Source organism: Dermacentor andersoni, chromosome 10 (assembly GCF_023375885.2).
Source record: "Dermacentor andersoni chromosome 10, qqDerAnde1_hic_scaffold, whole genome shotgun sequence".
NCBI classification, from domain to species: domain Eukaryota; kingdom Metazoa; phylum Arthropoda; class Arachnida; order Ixodida; family Ixodidae; genus Dermacentor; species Dermacentor andersoni.
In genome coordinates this window covers 124,609,720-124,627,476 of record NC_092823.1, presented here as the reverse complement: position 1 = coordinate 124,627,476, position 17,757 = coordinate 124,609,720, and the positions used below count along the sequence as shown (strand labels likewise).

General features: G+C 43.0%; 1 protein-coding gene and 1 long non-coding RNA gene across 2 annotated transcripts; both read left to right on the top strand.

Annotated features, from left to right (window-relative positions):
- The first annotated feature begins 1,045 nt into the window (after nt 1–1,045).
- On the top strand, nt 1,046–5,673 carry LOC140213600 (uncharacterized). The gene is made up of 4 exons (XR_011890498.1): nt 1,046–1,133; nt 3,881–3,927; nt 4,703–4,776; nt 5,548–5,673. It is a non-coding gene; the product is annotated as an uncharacterized lncRNA (long non-coding RNA).
- Nucleotides 5,674–9,033: 3,360 nt separating this feature from the next.
- LOC126544942 (glycine receptor subunit beta-type 4-like) lies at nt 9,034–15,869 on the top strand. Its single transcript, XM_050192496.3, has 5 exons — nt 9,034–9,300; nt 10,942–11,024; nt 12,146–12,289; nt 13,533–13,762; nt 15,721–15,869. Exons 2-5 carry the CDS (start codon nt 10,967–10,969, stop codon nt 15,859–15,861), a joined length of 573 nt encoding a protein of 190 aa, XP_050048453.1. The 5' UTR covers nt 9,034–9,300; nt 10,942–10,966; the 3' UTR covers nt 15,862–15,869.
- Nucleotides 15,870–17,757: the final 1,888 nt, after the last annotated feature.

Here is a 17,757-nt window from a genome sequence, read left to right as displayed (position 1 = left end):
CGTATATATAGGCCACGCCTTGCTATATGACATGGGGTATAACTGGGTTATAATGCCACACCATTATACGACTAAAGTTGTTCGCACCTTGCCCTATACATTCCTGACAAAGTTATTCCACGTAATTTTGAGAATGACAGCCCACAAACAAATGTCGTGAAACTAAACACCAAGAGCGCATGTCGTTTATGTTAAATCTTCTCAGACTGAAATACGAAATATTAAACATATTAAAGATAACAGAAACCTAGAAAATTGTGTAATTCGTCTGGCGCAGCGGTGCACAACCTCCGGCATTAGCCCATGCAAGAGGTCACGTTTCTACCAGAAAGGTCGCCTTCGTGCATGGCGTTCGTCGCCAGCGGTTACCAGGAAACATTATGGTTACATAGGCTGAAGTTGCCGGGAAGCGTGAGAAACAGTCGAGGATATTTGAATGCTCTCGCATTCCACTCTTGAAGGCGAAGTTTAGGCGTCCTCCAAGTTTTGGGGGCTGATCTATGCAGTTGCAAATGTGACAGTTGCGTTTTTTCTTTCCTCCTATATTTAGAAGTCTCTCGCAAGGGGCATTTGACGGGTTTAATACAGAGCTATGCTTGATACAGTCACAAGATGTTAACCTTATTGCGTTAAATGTAAGAAACCTTAATAAAAGTGGTGCAGTGGTTGCCGAGAAAAACGATTCCTCAGACACCATGTATTTTGATAGCAACTGCCAAGCACAAAGGTTCCTCTTAAACATCAAGCATGTGCACATCAATTAGGGCATCGATTCACAGCAATGTTACTACATAGCAGCGCGACGGAAACACCGACGAATAACACGCCATCTACGCACAGAATAAAAGCCGTGTTATTACCTTGTCCAGGAGAAATCAATCGCACTGTGTTAACAAAGTGACTGGCACACGTCAATTTGCAATCACTCGAGAAATTAGTTGCAACGTTGGCACTACAACGTCGACCTTGTGCAAGTTGCTAAGCGACAAAGTGCAAACTTGATTTCCAGTTTCATATTGGGGCCAGCTGTGAGGTCTGTGTGCGGGACCGGCCTGGCGTACGCGGGGTCTACTGGGCATCGCTATGAAGATGCGACGGCCACTCTTGATCATTCTACTTCTTGCTTCACACAGGTAACGTAATCAAGAATCCTTCCAACAAAGAGTAGCTGTGAGCGGCGTGCCAGATGATTTGTAATTTGTCAGAAGGCAGTCGAAATTGCGCGCATTGCCCAAGGTCAATGTCTTCCCCAGCGAGTTGCCCTCAGTTTTGCGCATTGGGAGTACACGTTGTTTCAGCTAAGTCGGCCAAACTTTAGAAAATGCACCTCTATGTTGCGAAGATGCAATCAACTTGGTATTGTTCGCTGCCCTCTTAAGCAACTCAAGGTGTATTTAATGTGAGCTTAGGAAATTAAATACCATGTTTAGTTGAGCCACATTTTAGGCGTCAATTTAAACGCAATATCTTCAGTGTACAAGTTTTCAGAGCGTGTGAGAAATGTCCAAATTATTTTTTTTCTGTTAGGATAGCTGCTACGGTTTTCATTCCTTCGCGCGTTAAAGAAAGTGCGCGAGATTGAAAAAAAATCTCAGTGCCCTTCCACACTGTGGAGAAGACCGACCAGCGAAGCTGTGCATGTGGGCGCCTTTATGTCGAACTGCACCTCCACCGCGGGTCGGCCCGGCATTGCACTATCTTCGGGATCGGTCCACGTATGGGGAGTGCTTAACGCCTGCTTCACCTCCGCCGCGGGTTGGCCCAGCATTGGGCTATCGCCGGGATCGGCCCACGTATGGGGAGTTTTTTTCTTACAGTGACACGAAAATTTCTTTGGACGGTAGAGGTATACAGATTCGCTGTAAAAAAAGTACCGCGTGAATGCACACTTAATCGTGTTGGCATTATTGCACTCAAACATGCCAGGAACGAAGGATCAATGCTGTACGCAGACCGAAAGCACGAGCAGGCCTTGAGCAACTGAGATGAATCTCTCGTCACTCTTACCACTCTTGCAGAGATATCTTGTCGGTTGAAGCGATGAAATGTGCGATAAATAACGCAAGGTGATTCTTGAAGTTCCATCAGGGCTTTTACTGCTGTCAGCGTAAAGGGTGAGGAGGTTTTGGCAGTAGATGGCAATGTATCGTAAGATGAAGAGTGGGGCCATCACCTGTCAATTTTTTCGTGTGGCCTACTCATGCCTTCGGTCCTCATGCAGCGTATATACTTCGTTGGTGGAACCTTTGAGGGCAGTAATTTCCCTGCGCGTAATTACGTAGTCGCGTTGTATTATTTTCAAACATTGTGCGATTTTTTTGGAGACTGGAAAAATGAAAACGACAGCAACTATCAGCACGGAAATAAATTATTTGAATACTCTTGGAAGGTTCTACAACTTCAAGATTGAATGTGTTGCGTCTAAGAGAAGGCTCTAAATGTTGAACAATTAATTATCATTGAGTAATTAAACGAGGTCCTACGAAGAAATATTTTATTTGGTCAAGAAGAAAGTGAACAATACTAACTTGGTTGCCTTGTCGTAACTCACACTTGCACTTTTTTTTAAGTTTGGCCCTGCATAGCTGAAACAAACTGTATGGGTTTGTAGCCTTTTGCCTGGGCCGACAAGTAAGGCACTGCAACCTGAAGATATGGGCCGTTCTTGTAGGTACATGTAGTTTCAAAACGGGGCTTGTCTTGAAGGTTGTCTGTCCAAAAAATTGAGGAATCCGACGCTCCTACTCCCCTCATGGGGGAGTAGGAGTAGGAGTAGGTGGCACGATGGAGTACTCTGCGCAGTGATTCCGCCCCATTACCTCCTCCACTTGCTCTGGAAGGCATTTACTTTCATCGACGTCTACTAGGTGTTTTCACCTTCTAGCTTTTCATTTTTAATCCAACTGTAACGTTCCGGGGAGATTCTACTTTAATAGACAGCCTGCTCTTTTCTATGATGCTGTTGCACTTTGTAGCTATCAAATGTCATGGGCAACATTCCGAGAAAGTGGCTCTTCGATGCACTTGAATTTAAGCTCAACTGTTTCAGAGTAATCAGAAGCAATAAACGCTTGAAGCATATAATCATCTGGCTCTGCGTTTCTCGTAATATGTGTATGTTTAAGATTGCATTATCTTAGTTTAGCAAGCAGTTCCTTTTAGATAAATTGTTAAATACTTTAATAATTTCTTCCTATTGCTGCATATTTGTTTGTCTTCTATGGTGATTCCTTTTGAATCCACAATTCTTGGGATAGGAAGTGCTGTTATTGCCAAGCTTCCACTTGATCCGCCATTAATATTCTTTGACAGCCGCAGTACCTCTGAGTCAATGTGTTTGATATCTTGATCTTGTACATTTCCTTTTCCTTTTGACAATTACGTCGAAGTGCCTATTTTTGTTCATCTTAGTTTCGATTGCTATATAGACGGTGCTTGTGTTTCTCTAATATGTGCAACAGCGCTTTCTTTTTCTTGTGCAGTGCTCTGATCTTCGTATATCATGGTCTCTGTGTGTGTGTATATATATATATATATATATATATATATATATATATATATATATATATATATTATGTGTGTATGTATGTTTTTCATGAGTTCTCATTTATTTTGGTGTGGCGTCGTCTTACCTAATGCCTCATGCGAGGGGCGCACTAAATGTTTGGGCAAGGTAACAAAATACACAAAAAAATATTAATCGAAGCCTTCCTTTGCAACATAGCAAACTTTTTATTCAAGATTTTCTACAAGGGAAGCTTTAGTGGTTTGAGATCGGCACGTGCGAGGAGAAAACAAGCTTTTTTTTCCGAGCAGGCCACAATATGAAACATTCTCCAGCGTTTGGCGTTAAACCAGAATATATCTACTTTTGTCGCAGTGGGCACAATGGGTACGCCACGACTGGTCGAAAAACGGAAATGATTCGTAAGTAAAACGTTTTCTTTTTCACGAAAAAATTAAAGCACGCTATACTCTGTCATGTACCACAATATACAAAAATGTAATGAGTTTTACGTATGAGCTATGGCGTACTACATGCTGCTCATCAAGTTTTATCCCTTTCCCAATATAGAACAGAACTAAAAGCATTCATAATAAATACTTACTGATATTGTCCGCCATTTTTTCTAATTTTATTCTATTTTTTACACTGTCATGCTGTTAACAAGTGTTTTTATTACTCGTGTGCCATTTACATGTTTTGATGTTGCTCTTAGCTCTCACCTGTACTACTGTTGCTTTAAACATCGTATACCATCACAAGTGTCCTTAAAGGACATCACAAGTGTCTTTATGTATACTACGCACAAGTAATTTTCTGTGTTTTACCAATAAATAAATTATCAAATTATGAATAAATAAATCTTAGGTGATCTAGATTATGTTTCCACGGCATCAGCAAAAATATTTGCCAACTTACTCCTGTCCAAGGTAACATATAGATAGGCCTTCTGCTGAGAGCCGCATGCCTTTTTATTGTTCTTCCAAGTTTATTCAGTCTCTACTTGGTGCTAGTTGACCGGAAATGAGCAATGCGAGATAAAGCATAAAAGACATTATTCATGCAAGAAACTATATTCCGAGTTTTAGTGAAACATATACCCTGTCGGTAGTGGTTAAAACTTGACAAAAAATAACAGGGTTTCTGTGTTAAGTTTAACAATATACAACAATTCTCTTCACGAATTTTGATCCTCAGTGACTGCGTTCCCGGATAATCAGATGACTGTTCGTCTCTCCCTGGGCAACATTAAAGTAACTGAAAAAGAGAAGGTAAGTTGAAACTAAGAAGAGGAAAACCTCGACATGTGTGCGCTCCTTATCAACCTCTTATAGCCGCGCGGGTGAAAGTGAAAGGATGCAAATGCAAAATATGGCAAACATCTTGTCTGGTATCTCCTCTACATAGCCACACATTATGAAAGCAGTAATTGAATGCAGGTTAAAGCTGTGTAAGTGCATATAAATACATGGTATATATAGTTCAGAAAGAAGGAACATACACTTACGAAAGAAAAAACATATTTTACTTGCTTACGTTTCGGCCGTGGGAAGGCCTTCCGTCAGAGTTTAAAAAATTATGCTCTCACAAATGCCGCGCTACGGCCGGAGCGTAAGCCAGTAGATATGTTTTTTTCCTAAGTCTGCTTCTTGCTTTTTAACTACATGCATGCCAGACCTAGAAAACATTCCGTGTGACATCAAATGTGTGCGTGCGTGTGCGCGCGCTTGTGTGTGTGTGGGCCCCATGCTTATTAGTTACTATCACAAGCCAACAATGACACCAAGCATAGTGGAAATTATTTTCATTTTTTGGAAGTCAGGAAGTGATCAATACATGCAAATAAATGTGGCCGAGAAAACCACTGGCCACAGGTGGGATACGAACCCACGTCTTCGCATTACGCGTGCGACGCTCTTATTAACTGACCTACCACGGCTTACGTATATAATACCACAATGAGCGGGTAGGAAATCTGACGTTGTTCTAAGGCTGTTAATTCTTCTTTTTTCTTAATTCATACGCCTCCCTTCGTGGAAAAGACAATTGAACTGAAGCTTGGGGTGAATACCTCTTGGAAGATGAATTACGAGGAGTGCAATCGAACTTCAAATCTCATGGTGGAAAAACAGATGCCGCCTTTGGGGCATACCGGCTCAAGAACGATTTCGGCGCATAATGTAAGTGACAAATTTCGTCAAACGCACTGGCATTAGGCGAACTACTGCCCTCGGTGGTGCAAATCATTGTGATCTGTCGCCAGGAGAAGCGATGTCGCTTACACTTAGCACGTCCACAGATTTAATATGCAATAGTTAAGTTCTGGCTCACTCACTCTCTCTCTATGCATTGATATTGCTGTGCTGCAAGTTTTTCACTAGCTGAGCTGAGTATAGTGAAATTGTTAAGGCAGTAATAATAATAATATAAAGTATTTTGAGGCCTATTGTCTGTGCTGCAAACATCTGACAGAGGCTGAATAAAGCTGAATTGAATATAGTCACGGAAATGGCTAAGTGCATTGAGCGGCTCTATCTTTCTCTCCGTTTTTCACTGTGTTCTGTTACTTCCTGCAATTGTCAGTTATACAATACAGGAGACGAGAACGTTGTTAAGTACTGTGGAATCTCGTTGATGCGATCTTCGAGGGAACCGTAAAATAAAACGTGTCATCCAAAAATCGTATTATACCACACAAGCTCCCAAAAGCACGAAAATAGGCGCACTTGTTCACAAATTCAATAGCGCAGGTATGCCTGGGGTCGTGTGATACTGCTCCACAGAGCACCAACTGGCGAGTTATTTCAACGCTGTTGAATTAAAGTGTGCTGGTTCGTGCGGCTTCCAGTGACGCTGCTCCGCATAACATGCGAGCCAACACACTTTCATACAGCAGCGTTGAAATAACTCGTCATTTCGCGCTGCACTTTTCTTTATTGTCCTTAAAAATCTAAAAAAAAATCTAACAAATTTAAAATAGAAAAAATAGCGTGACGTCACTCCAGCGAGCGCCCTCTCTCGGTAGCGCCGCAGCAGCGACGCGCAAGGCTTCGCCTCCACCATCGATGCCACGAGCTGGGGCCCCCAAGGTAAATATACCTGGTAGCGAAGCTTCCATAGGAGCCCATACGTTCAAAACATGGCAGTCCATCGGCTGTCCATGGGGCTTAGCGCCATCTCTATGTGGTGGGAACACTTCCGGCGGAAGAAAAAATAATGTGACGCAATGTCCGTTAAAAGCAGAAGTGACGTCATTTTGTTTTCGAAGGCGCGAAATTTGTTTTGTTGTTCTTCCTTTGGAGCTATATATTCAAATGCCCCGCCATTCGACTTGATGGGCGTTTCGAGCTTTCAGCGTGGAAAGCGAAGCAGGAAAAGGCCAGCCGTACGATTGTCGAAATCGCATCCCTGCACAGGACTTACTTTCTTTGGAGGCCGACGAAAGCTTTAGGTGTAGAGTGCTGATCCTATTGTTGGATGCCAAGCCCGTCGGCCAGCGCCGTCGCACGAAAACTACACAATTATCTGGCGGTCGTAACTCACTACTTTTGACTGAACTGATTAAAAAGCAATGAAGCTACCCGCGTCTCCAAATTCAGACAAACTTCGACAAGCAAGAAAGCAAAAACTGCAAGGGGGGCGTATTTCAACACGTGATACGAGGGCGCCTTTCTGCCCATTTCAAGACGTGCAATGCATTGCGAGTGATAGTGGCGTCAACGCCCCCTGTAGCGATGGGCGCTGAAAATAAATGCATTTATTAATAACAATAAAATTAAACTTGTATTTTCTTAACTCGTCACGAATATATAAAATTGACTAGGAATTTTATTTTCGTTGAATTAATCTAACTGTGTCTCGTTTGAATTAAAAAACGCGTTTTTCTTTCTGAATCTTTGTTCCTTCCAAACATAGTCGCGCTTCAATCGCTGCTCCCATAACCCCACATGCTGATGTCGGTGACAATCTGTACTGAACCGCTTTTCGCCCGAAGCTTCGCGACCTATTTGAATCGACCTTCGGGCCCCGTCTCTCGGTCTGGCGTGACGTTACACGGTCACGTGACGTGCAGCTGCGTAAGGAGGCGCCACGACCACCGATGGGCCGAAAGTGCGAGCAGTATTGCTTTCGCGATAAAAAGGTGCCGTTTCTTCACTCAACTGAGCAGCGACACACCGGCCAGGCGAGGTGGTCACAATGCTTCAGGAGCGATTTACCGCCTGCGGTGAACTGCGGGCGTTTTGCTTTGAGTGTGGCTGGGACTAACCACGTTCGTGGGCAGTCGGTATGCTATTTAAGCTAGTGCACTGGAATATAAAACAATGAGTTTTTAGAAATACGAGGGAAATCCCCCTTCTGCTGTCGTCATTTTCAGGTGAAGACACTATCACAACCGTATGGAAATACATAGCTCCTGTGGACGTGGGGCCGGCGAAAGGGGGAAAAGCGTATTATCCGAACAACGCACTGTGCGGATCGTATCAACGAGATTGCACTGTAGATTCTGTGTTTTTTTTTTTGTGGGGTCAGTAATACTCTTGTAATTGGAAACAAGCCATAATGTTTAATAATATCGAATATAAAATTAAACAGCTTTAGGCGACTGGTAGCACACACCCTTTTTGAGACTTCGACAACGTCTAAAGACGCCACAAGTGTTCAGGCTATGCATGAGGTGGTAATGCCGTAGCGTTATCAGGATCGGCCCACCCCATACAGGGTGTTTCACGCAACCTTAAACATGGAGTTACAAAAACAGCGGTTAACCACGGCTGACTGAAACCAACGACATAGAGTACATATTATATTCTGCTTAGCTACTTAATTAACAAAGACCAATTATGCAAGTTCTATTATTATCTTTATGGCTTAGTGCTCTTCGTGACTTTGCAAAGGGGATTCAGAAATGACGGATCCATTTTTTTTTTGTGGCAACGTACAGGCTGGGTGTTGACTTTTTTTTTGCGTTTAAAGAAAGCCCGTGAAATATGAATTACAGAGCCCTCGGCGAAAGAACCGCGCATGCGGCTACGGCGAGAGTCATCGGCTTCACAGTTGGTCAGTATCTTTGACGATGGCACACGGAAAGAAAGTGCCATCATCCCTGATAAGCGATAGGTTCGAAGCACAGTTGAGAGCACTGCAATACGACAGCGCATGAGCGCAGTCACGTGGTTTTATTTCTTACTTCACGGGCTTTCTCGAAATGCCAAAAAAAATCACCACACAGCATGTGCGTTAGCACAAAAATTGGATGGGTCGTTTTTGAACTCCCTCTACAACGCAAGGAAACGCACTTGGCCCTGAAGAGAATTTCAAAAAAAAACGAATAATTGATTTCAGTTAACTAATTAGGCGTAATATAAGCATATACTGAGGAACGCCACACCACGGCAAACCTTACGTCGTAAATTTCACCCAGCTGCGTTTAACCACTATGATTAAATCCTTGGCTCAAGCTACGTGAAGCACCCTGTATGTGATTGCATGACGTTTGTGATCGGCCTGGTTTATGTTGCGTCGACCCCATCTAAGAATGCTGGTTGGTGCTCTGTAATAACGCTAGCGCTATAAAAACATGAAAATTTGTTATGTACATAAAGGCCTACTATAGTGCTGGCCCAGACTGACACTCTCGTTGATCTTATCACGCCTGTTCCTCAGCTCGATGGCTTTGACGTGCCGTACCTCCGGTTTCGAGAGGCCGTCAACGTGCGCCCGCTCACCAGCCACGATCGCACACTCACGGTCGAGCGCACGGGCCGTTTTAAATGTGGGGCCAGCTATGTAGTCAGGTGAGTGGCCTTGGTTCCGTCATTGTCGCGGATCAAATTACTAATCTTTATCGAGGCGGGAACAATGGATAAGATTTTCTAACGTTTTGCGGTCATGTTGGCTGAATTAGGACAAGGAAAGAGGGGAACTGAAGGCTACTTTCCCCGTAAAATCTTGGCTGGAAAAATTTGACACCAGAAGTTCAGGCGTTGACGTACCACTTACGGTGCTGCTGACGTCCAGTGGCCGGCATTTAAGGCGGAGCGTTCTTGTCCAATTCAACCTAGGGTTTGGCGTGTATCCAGGTGGATCCGTGGGCCAATCCGGCAGACAGTTAGCCTGAAAATGTGTGCCACCGGGGCAACTAAGGACGTGTCACAGGGCATGCGCACTGGATATGTGCCCCAGGGGCCACTGGGTATACTCGCATGTCCTTGCGGCCACCCAGTGAGCACCTGCCATTGGTAAATGTGACCTAGGGCGAACGGTTATGGGTGCTGGGTATTTGGAACAGGGGGGCCACTTGGTATGAGCCACCAGGTATGGGCCGTTATCCGACGAAGCTTTTTGACGCCAACTTGTGTGCATGCCAGTAGGTGGGTGACACAAGGTATGTGCGACCCTTCCATCAACCTCTTTGTCGCCAACTTACGTATGCGCCACTGTGTGTTTGGCACTACGGTCCCTGTGAATATGCCACTTAGGCCGCTAGCTACATGCCATTTTGCATGTGCCGCTCTTCAATGTACCTCTTTGACACTAACTTAAGTCAATGGGTATTGCAACAGCAACGCAATCAATCGCCCCTTCCTATACACGTCGACAGAGTTATGCTAGCAATGCGCAGATGCAACACGCCTTGCTGAAGCTTCTGTGTTTTCTGCGGTCTAGTAAGGCGGCGCCACCTGGTGTGCGCTCGGCTAATGACGGCTGATGATTCAGAGATTTATGTGTTTACCACATGTGTGTACTTGCTTCCCGATTGTGTTATTTGGCTCAATAATCTTTTGACACACAAGAAGCTTCGGAGATGATTACACTAGCCACCGCAAAAGGTAAGTATAACGAGCTATAGAAAATAAAGTTTCACCTGATAAGAGATCCTGCGAGCAAATAGGGCATGTCATATGAAATGTGACAAGAATCTTCAAACAAAAGATTTCATAAACGAGTGCAAACACGGAGTATAACTTGTTGTCGCAAGGTAAAATGTAAGATGCCTTAAAGTGTATACCGTAGAGCTATAGTCAAGCATATTATTATGTCCTCCTCATTTATGATATGTCCATCATTGCGCCCCCACAAATCGTTGAAGAACATAACAACGGCCCTTGAATTGTTTGATGAATAAGTCTGTGGAGCCGAAGAAAAGCAAGGAGACGAATACGACGTCGTTCAAACACGACCAACACAAATCCGTCGACATTAACAACCTAGCCCAATTTATTGAGCTTGTGAATTGAACATACCAACGATGTTTCTCAGCTTCAGCGAAAGTGCACCGTAGGATTTATCAAAATAAAATTCAGTGTAGTCTTGTGTCGCCATTATCTTGAGGCCTGTTATTCTTTGTACCTAATTCCATAACGTAAAATATCCACTTGGCCCAGCATTGCATTTTTTAATATCATTTGTGATGTCTAATGTCCTCTTCTTTATAGGTACGCTATCCGTATCGCTTGTCCGATGGTTTTCAACAATTTTCCTGCTGATGAACAAATATGTGACATCAACATCCAGCACGGTACGTCGTTCTGTGAGCTGCTCTATTTCTACGCGTTTTTTGATAATCGACTAACCAAACACTGCAGCCCCCCCCCCCTTAGTATAGTGCTTTCTAGTATACAAAATGGAGCAGAAAATCAAGTTTCCGGAAACACCGCCCCAGCTTCTTCAGATTTCTTTTAAAGACGCGAAAATATGATTGACTTTCATAAATTATTTGACAGGTGAATTTTATTAGATAGATAGATAGATAGATAGATAGATAGATAGATAGATAGATAGATAGATAGATAGATAGATAGATAGATAGATAGATAGATAGATAGATAGATAGATAGATAGATAGATAGATAGATAGATAGATAGATAGATAGATAGATAGATAGATAGATAGATAGATAGATAGATAGATAGATTATAGCCTGTCATGTCCAAAGCAGTTCCACGTCATTTGAGGTATAACTCAATTAATGCGGGTGTGCGCTACGTTTCGCTTCCTCAAATCAGAAGGTTGAAACCAGCGTAGCGCTTATGAAACGTTAGGTATTTCACGTTTCACGTCCTGAAAACACACTGAGTCTTTGAGTGACGCCGGGAGCAGGTTCCCGAAATAAGTTTGAATGCCTTCGGTTCTTGAACGCGCCCCCGGAAATAAGGCATACTAGAGGTATTGCATTTTGCTATCTCCACAACATGGTGGTGTATCAAACCAGCGACCTATAGTACTACTTAGCGGGAGTATACCATAACTCTGAGTTGCCTTCTCAGGAGTAACAAGACGTGCCATTTCAGTAATCTATGAACCTATGAAAGATCTCATTTTCAGCCGCTACTAGTCGAATTATTCATTTCTTGTACTGATTTATGGTCCTTGTATACTCTGCATTCTACCTTTACTTGGCCATGAGGCGTATGGCTTCACATGATCTATTTTACCTATTCATAAACCATCAATAGAAATTACGAAACAAGCAAAAAAGCTTAGTCAATAAGATGAAAACCCCTTTGTTTGTTGTCTATCCGCTTATTTCGCTCGTTTTCATCTTAGTTGACCAGTACCATCTACTCCACACTTCACCTGGCTGCACCAAATATTGGAAGGCAAGCGAGTTGAAAGTGATGTTATGTTTTCTCTTTCAGATACCGAAGAAAGATATTCAGAGACATATCGTTACCTCATCTGGGAAAAAAAGGACCCGATTCATTTGTTACCTTCTTTCAAGCATCCGGAATTCCACCTTGAGGCCAGCAAGAGAAAGTTCAGACAGCACTGGAGCAGCACGGGTGAGCCTCACCTGCCATGCTTTAAAGCGCTCGGCAATGTTTATAGGCCTCAATGTCCAATTCAAAACACTGTCACAAATGCTAAGATCTAAAAGAATAAGGTGCGCCGATGGGCACGATTATTTGTTATAGGTAACACTACACAACGAAAACGGACTACGAATCAAAAGGAAGCAAAGGAGAACTTATCGTGGACGACAAACAAATCCACGTCTTCCCCATGTCCGCTTCTTTACCGGGACCGATATCCTTCTCGCCCCTTACTCGGCATTTATGCATATATACGAGATTAGCCTTAAGGGTATTGTGTTAGCCAGCACAGCAAAGGTCATGGTGGTGGATCCTGAATTTTTTTTTCTGTCCACTGGCGTAATGTACACGTCATTTTATGCGAAGAAAACTACTGGCCAATGTGACAAAATTGCTTCACTAGGAATATCGCTTTATTCGATATTTTCCGGTACTGGCAACACAAAACGCTCTGTGTTGTCTCGTGTGCCTTCTATGTCCGTGCCATTGTGCCCGCGCTCCGACAAATTACAAGGTGGCCTCTCATGTTGATGGGAATAGGGGCATGCAAATGTTCCAAACTTTGGAATAACCAGTCGAATAGCGTCGTATTCGATACATCCTTCGAATCGAATGGTAACTATTCCTAACCAAGAATATTTTTCAAATACTTTTCCAATACTTCAAGGTGCGAACTGCGTCCAAAAAACATAAATTTGTAGCGAAAGTACGGCAAGCTCTCACCCCGATGGGTATAGCAAAGACATGAAACATGCGAACTCGCGTATTCGAGCAGGCTACGTCACTTAGGTAGCCGTACTGTACAGGAACCAGAGCGATCCCTCTCACTCTCTGAAGAGCTCCGTGCATGCGTTAGAAACTAATTGTTTGCTCGTAATGCTGCATTTGTGTTTTTAATAAAGAATGCTTCATAACATACTGTGTAATGCCAGAAACTTTACACCCCAAAGCACACCGAGATGTTAACATTGAATTAAAGAGAAGAAAAACTCCAACCAAAGTTTCTCCAGGCAGAGATCTGCCGAATATTCACCTTAGATGTGAACATTGATTTATTCTGACAACGGCTCTTTTTGTTCGCAAGCAATTTGAAAGGTATTGGATATTCGGTTTGGTTCTTACACAATTCTATTCGTATTCGATTCGGTTTCAAAAAACCCTATTCGCACACACCTACAAGGTGGACTCGTCACCTTCGACCTCCCACGCGCAGTGCCCAAGGTGTCCGGTGGTTTAGGACTCCGTCTACGCCTCACGCGTCGCCTTTCAGCTCAGCTGCTGCAGACGTACGCGCCCAGCGGGTTCCTCGTGGCACTGTCCTGGTCGGGTCTCTGGCTCCGGGGTCTGGGCGAGCGTTTGGGCCTCTGCTGCATGCTGCTGCTGGCCCTCTGCGCCCAGATTAGTCAGCATCGCAGGATCCTGCCTCCCTGCGCCGGTCTCACGGTAAGGCGCCGGAACGGAAATGTCATCACCGCACTCGGTGACAACCTAAGAGTTCGGAATATTCTCCTCTCACCGCACCATATGCCGGCTGTTATTCTAGGCTCCTGAGATAGATTTTGGGAAATTCTTTTATTCAAATAAGATCGCATATTTTTTTCAAGGGGTGGAAGTAAGCGAACGTAATTGGCTCGCGCATATATAAGATGTGATTTGACTTGGGGAACAGTGTGTTTGGACTGCATTTTTATATTGTTGCCTACATTTGCTAAGTCGCGGATGAGTGAGTGAGTGAGTGAGTGAGTGAGTGAGTGAGTGAGTGAGTGAGTGAGTGAGTGAGTGAGTGAGTGAGTGAGTGAGTGAGTGAGTGAGTGAGTGAGTGAGTGAGTGAGTGAGTGAGTGAGTGAGTGAGTGCAGTTCCTTTCGTTTTGCATTTCTGCAAGTCTAATAACTCGTCAATTATAGAACAAGCATTACTCTCGGAGATGCTGGTGACCAAATAGCTGGCAACCGCCTCCAACCTTATTCTAATAAATAACTTATTCACCAGGCCTACTAAAGACAGTCTACGAGCTTTACAGAGAAAAATATTTTGAAAGTTTTTATATACGCTCTCTGAATAAGGCTTTGAAGGTAGACACCACTGTTACCATCTTTCTTGTTCTATACCTTCTTTTCTGACGCGCTGCTCACAAATACTGTATGTAACAAGCCAAGCTTGCAGTGGCGACTGCCAATTCTCCAGCTCAAAGAGGATTAGTGTAAGTGCACCAGCCAATTAGGTTCGTTCATTGCCGTAACGTGACTTCACGGGTGATGTTCTTTAAACTTGAACGTAACTGAATGGAACTATGCTATGAAGCGCAGTGGCACAAAGGACAGGTTCAGTGTGGATTTCTAAGGTGGAATTTTTGCTGAACTGTAGAACACTCCCCGACTAGACACTCCACATCCTAAGTAGGTGATATGATGATGATCATTTTGCCATCAATTTTGAAACAGGGCGGTGACAGGTAGTCAGCTAGCCTGCATAACCTCATCAAGTAGTCTATAGATATTTATCAGTCTAGCAGTTTGTCTATGTCCCTTTAGTCTCTTCTCACTTCCTTAAAACTTCTACATCTACCTTATACATTCACCTATGCCTGTAACGGATCCGGTCCTATTAATTTCATCCCTGCTATTTTTTCCCACCAATACTCTAAACGCCTTGTGCTTATCTCTACTGCTGACCATGTTAACACTTCCATCCGCTTTAAATCCCAGCGCTTCTTGAAAGAAAATGGGTGGTAGCCTCACCCATCGGCTGTAACCATCGATTGTTACTGAGTTTGAATGAAACTGCTACAGGCGGTGCCAGAGCGAAAATTTGGCAACCGTGTGCTGTCACCATTTCTTCGGAAGCTGTGGAAGTAGAGGAAAAGTCTTTCTCAAGCAATTCCTCATGGTGATAATCTCCGAGGAGTGTTGTTGAAGCCGTTTTTTCTTCTATGAAGATGCAGTTCCTTGCTCCCTCGGTATGTATGTATGTACGTACGTGTATATATATATATATATATATATATATATATAAAGAACTTGAGTGGTGCTACAAGGTAAACAGAACAAGTATTTAATGTCGACAGTTTCGATCGGTGGACCGATCTTCATGTAGCACCACTCAAGTTCTTTACGTTTGAAAGGTAGCCTGAAGAATCCCTCTTTGCCTACTATATATATATATATATATATATATATATATATATATATATATATATATATATATATATATATATATATTCCAGGAATATAATTGGGTAGACAACCATTGTTTGAAATCGTTAGGTTACGGTTAAATCAGGTTACGTTATGGTTAGTTTGCTTTCGAGTACAGTGACCGCCTCCTAAGTTGCCATTTTGGCCGCGCTTCTCCTCTCCGCTTCTCTTCAAATAAAGCCATTCCTTCTTTCTTCGCGGTGTAGGGCGTCGACGTCTGGATGTTCTCGTGCCTCCTTTTCGTCTTCGCTGTGATGGTTGTTTTTGCCGTGAGTCACAACATCGGACTGAAGAGAAGAAGCGGAAACGCCTGCGAGACGCGTGATCGTGGTCGCCACCGCAAATAAAGCAAAAATCTGCTCAGGTCACTGTCTTGACCAGTATGCAATATAACTTAGTGCATGTCAACGTGCGGTACACACTCATGTTTTCTCTCTCTCTCTCTCTTTCACTCCCCATTACCCTCCCCATGTTTAGGGTAGCAAACTGGACTCAGTCTGGTTAACCTCCCTGCCTTTCCTTCTTCCCTTCTCTCTCCCTCTCTCTTAGCGCTGCCAAATATTCTGCTGCTCGAAGTGGAAGCCTCCCTTCAAAACTAGACGCGCGTGTATACTAAAGAAAGAACATATTTATCTGCTCCTCTGTCACCTCCTCGCGCAACTTTCAAAACTAGGAAGTAGCATCAAATTGAATGTATTATCAATAAGCGACCATTAGGAAGTGGCATCTCAGATTTAGATATTAAAGTACACGAGAAGCATGGAAATGCGCTTGTAAGAAAATTACTGTACTGATGTGGATTCTTTTTTTTTTGCGCAAGTACGAAAGAAAACAATATTCTACAAAATATTGTAAACAAATGCACATGTACAAGAAAACTGTCGGAAAGCTGAACATTCATGAACAGCTGAACAGCATCGAGCTTACAACTCTAATTGTGCACTAAAATCAGCTATCACATTTCTGTAAAATATATCTGTTAACTGTCGTCTAAAGCGAACGCACATAAGGGCTTAGTTTAAAGCGCAAAAGAAACGGTAACACATGAATGTTCAGTGTTCTGTTCGTAAACAATTGGTGTAACTATAAGAGTGGTGTTTAGTACATCCAATTTTCTTGTCTTTACACGTCCCAGCAGATGCCGCATACGGATGTAGGACGTCTTTATTTCCCAATATTGTAAAGGTGACGTTTCGTTTTCTTGTAAATAACTATTTCATATTGTGCAGTCTTTTTTGTTGCATACATATATATATATATATATATATATATATATATATATATATATATCTGTGTGTGTGTGTGTGTGTGTGTGTGCAGATCTACCGCAGATGCTGTGACCTATGTTGAGCGAAGCTTCAGTGAAACGTTCAGTTAAATACTTTAAAAATAAAAGCATTGGGTACAATTTTGTCTACATTCTTCTGGTGCAATGCGCAATCTCATGGAACGTTTACGCTTATCCACGACAAAGTTCGCAACTTTACCGTCGTGCATTTTTTTTTTATTTTTATGCACTACATCCTTCACACGCTATGCCGAAATACAAACTCCGATTCGGGGGGATGCACAGTGTGAGACGTATACGCAGTGACGTCACAAGGACGAATGCGGTGGATCACGCTTGCTGAAGGAACAATGGTGATGACAGGTGTATGCACACACACACACACACGCGCACACACACACACACACACACACACACACACACACACAAAATCAAGATATATTTAGAGAACCGGTGTATCTCTTAGTGTGTCACAGTGAGTTGCGCCCATTCTGGTAGACTGGCCAAGAATGTAGACTCCTAATTGCACATACCAAATGGCTAAGTTAAATAAACGAAGTAAACCAAAGAATATGTCAAATGTAAATCACCATTCTATAACTATTTGCTGTGCCTTACAGATAGATGCCTGTGAGCCCAAATTATGTGTGGATGTTTTGTGTCAGAATCAGTTGGACATGCCCATTCTGTAGGGTATTGGCCGAGAAAAGGACACAACACCTAACGGCACATACTGAGTTACTAAACCAAATAAAATAAATGAATTAGTGAATCCCTTCAGTATATTTCACCATTCCATTAAGAGACCTCTGTGCTTCAGAGATGTCTGTGCGCCGACATTATATGTTCGGGTTTTATTTAGGTAGGAGACGTTGCCTTTTGTTACGCAGAATAGAGGTGTGTATACTTGATGAACACATAGAAAGGCTACACAAGCAAATTCGCTGGTACTTTC

Excerpts from the sequence above, each read along its gene's own strand:
- LOC126544942 (XM_050192496.3), top strand. The coding sequence starts at position 10,967 with ATGGTTTTCAACAATTTTCCTGCTGATGAACAAATATGTGACATCAAC. Across the intron at positions 11,025-12,145 it reads TGACATCAACATCCAGCACG|ATACCGAAGAAAGATATTCA; the intron begins GTACGTCGTTCT and ends TTTCTCTTTCAG. Across the intron at positions 12,290-13,532 it reads ACAGCACTGGAGCAGCACGG|TGCCCAAGGTGTCCGGTGGT; the intron begins GTGAGCCTCACC and ends TCCCACGCGCAG.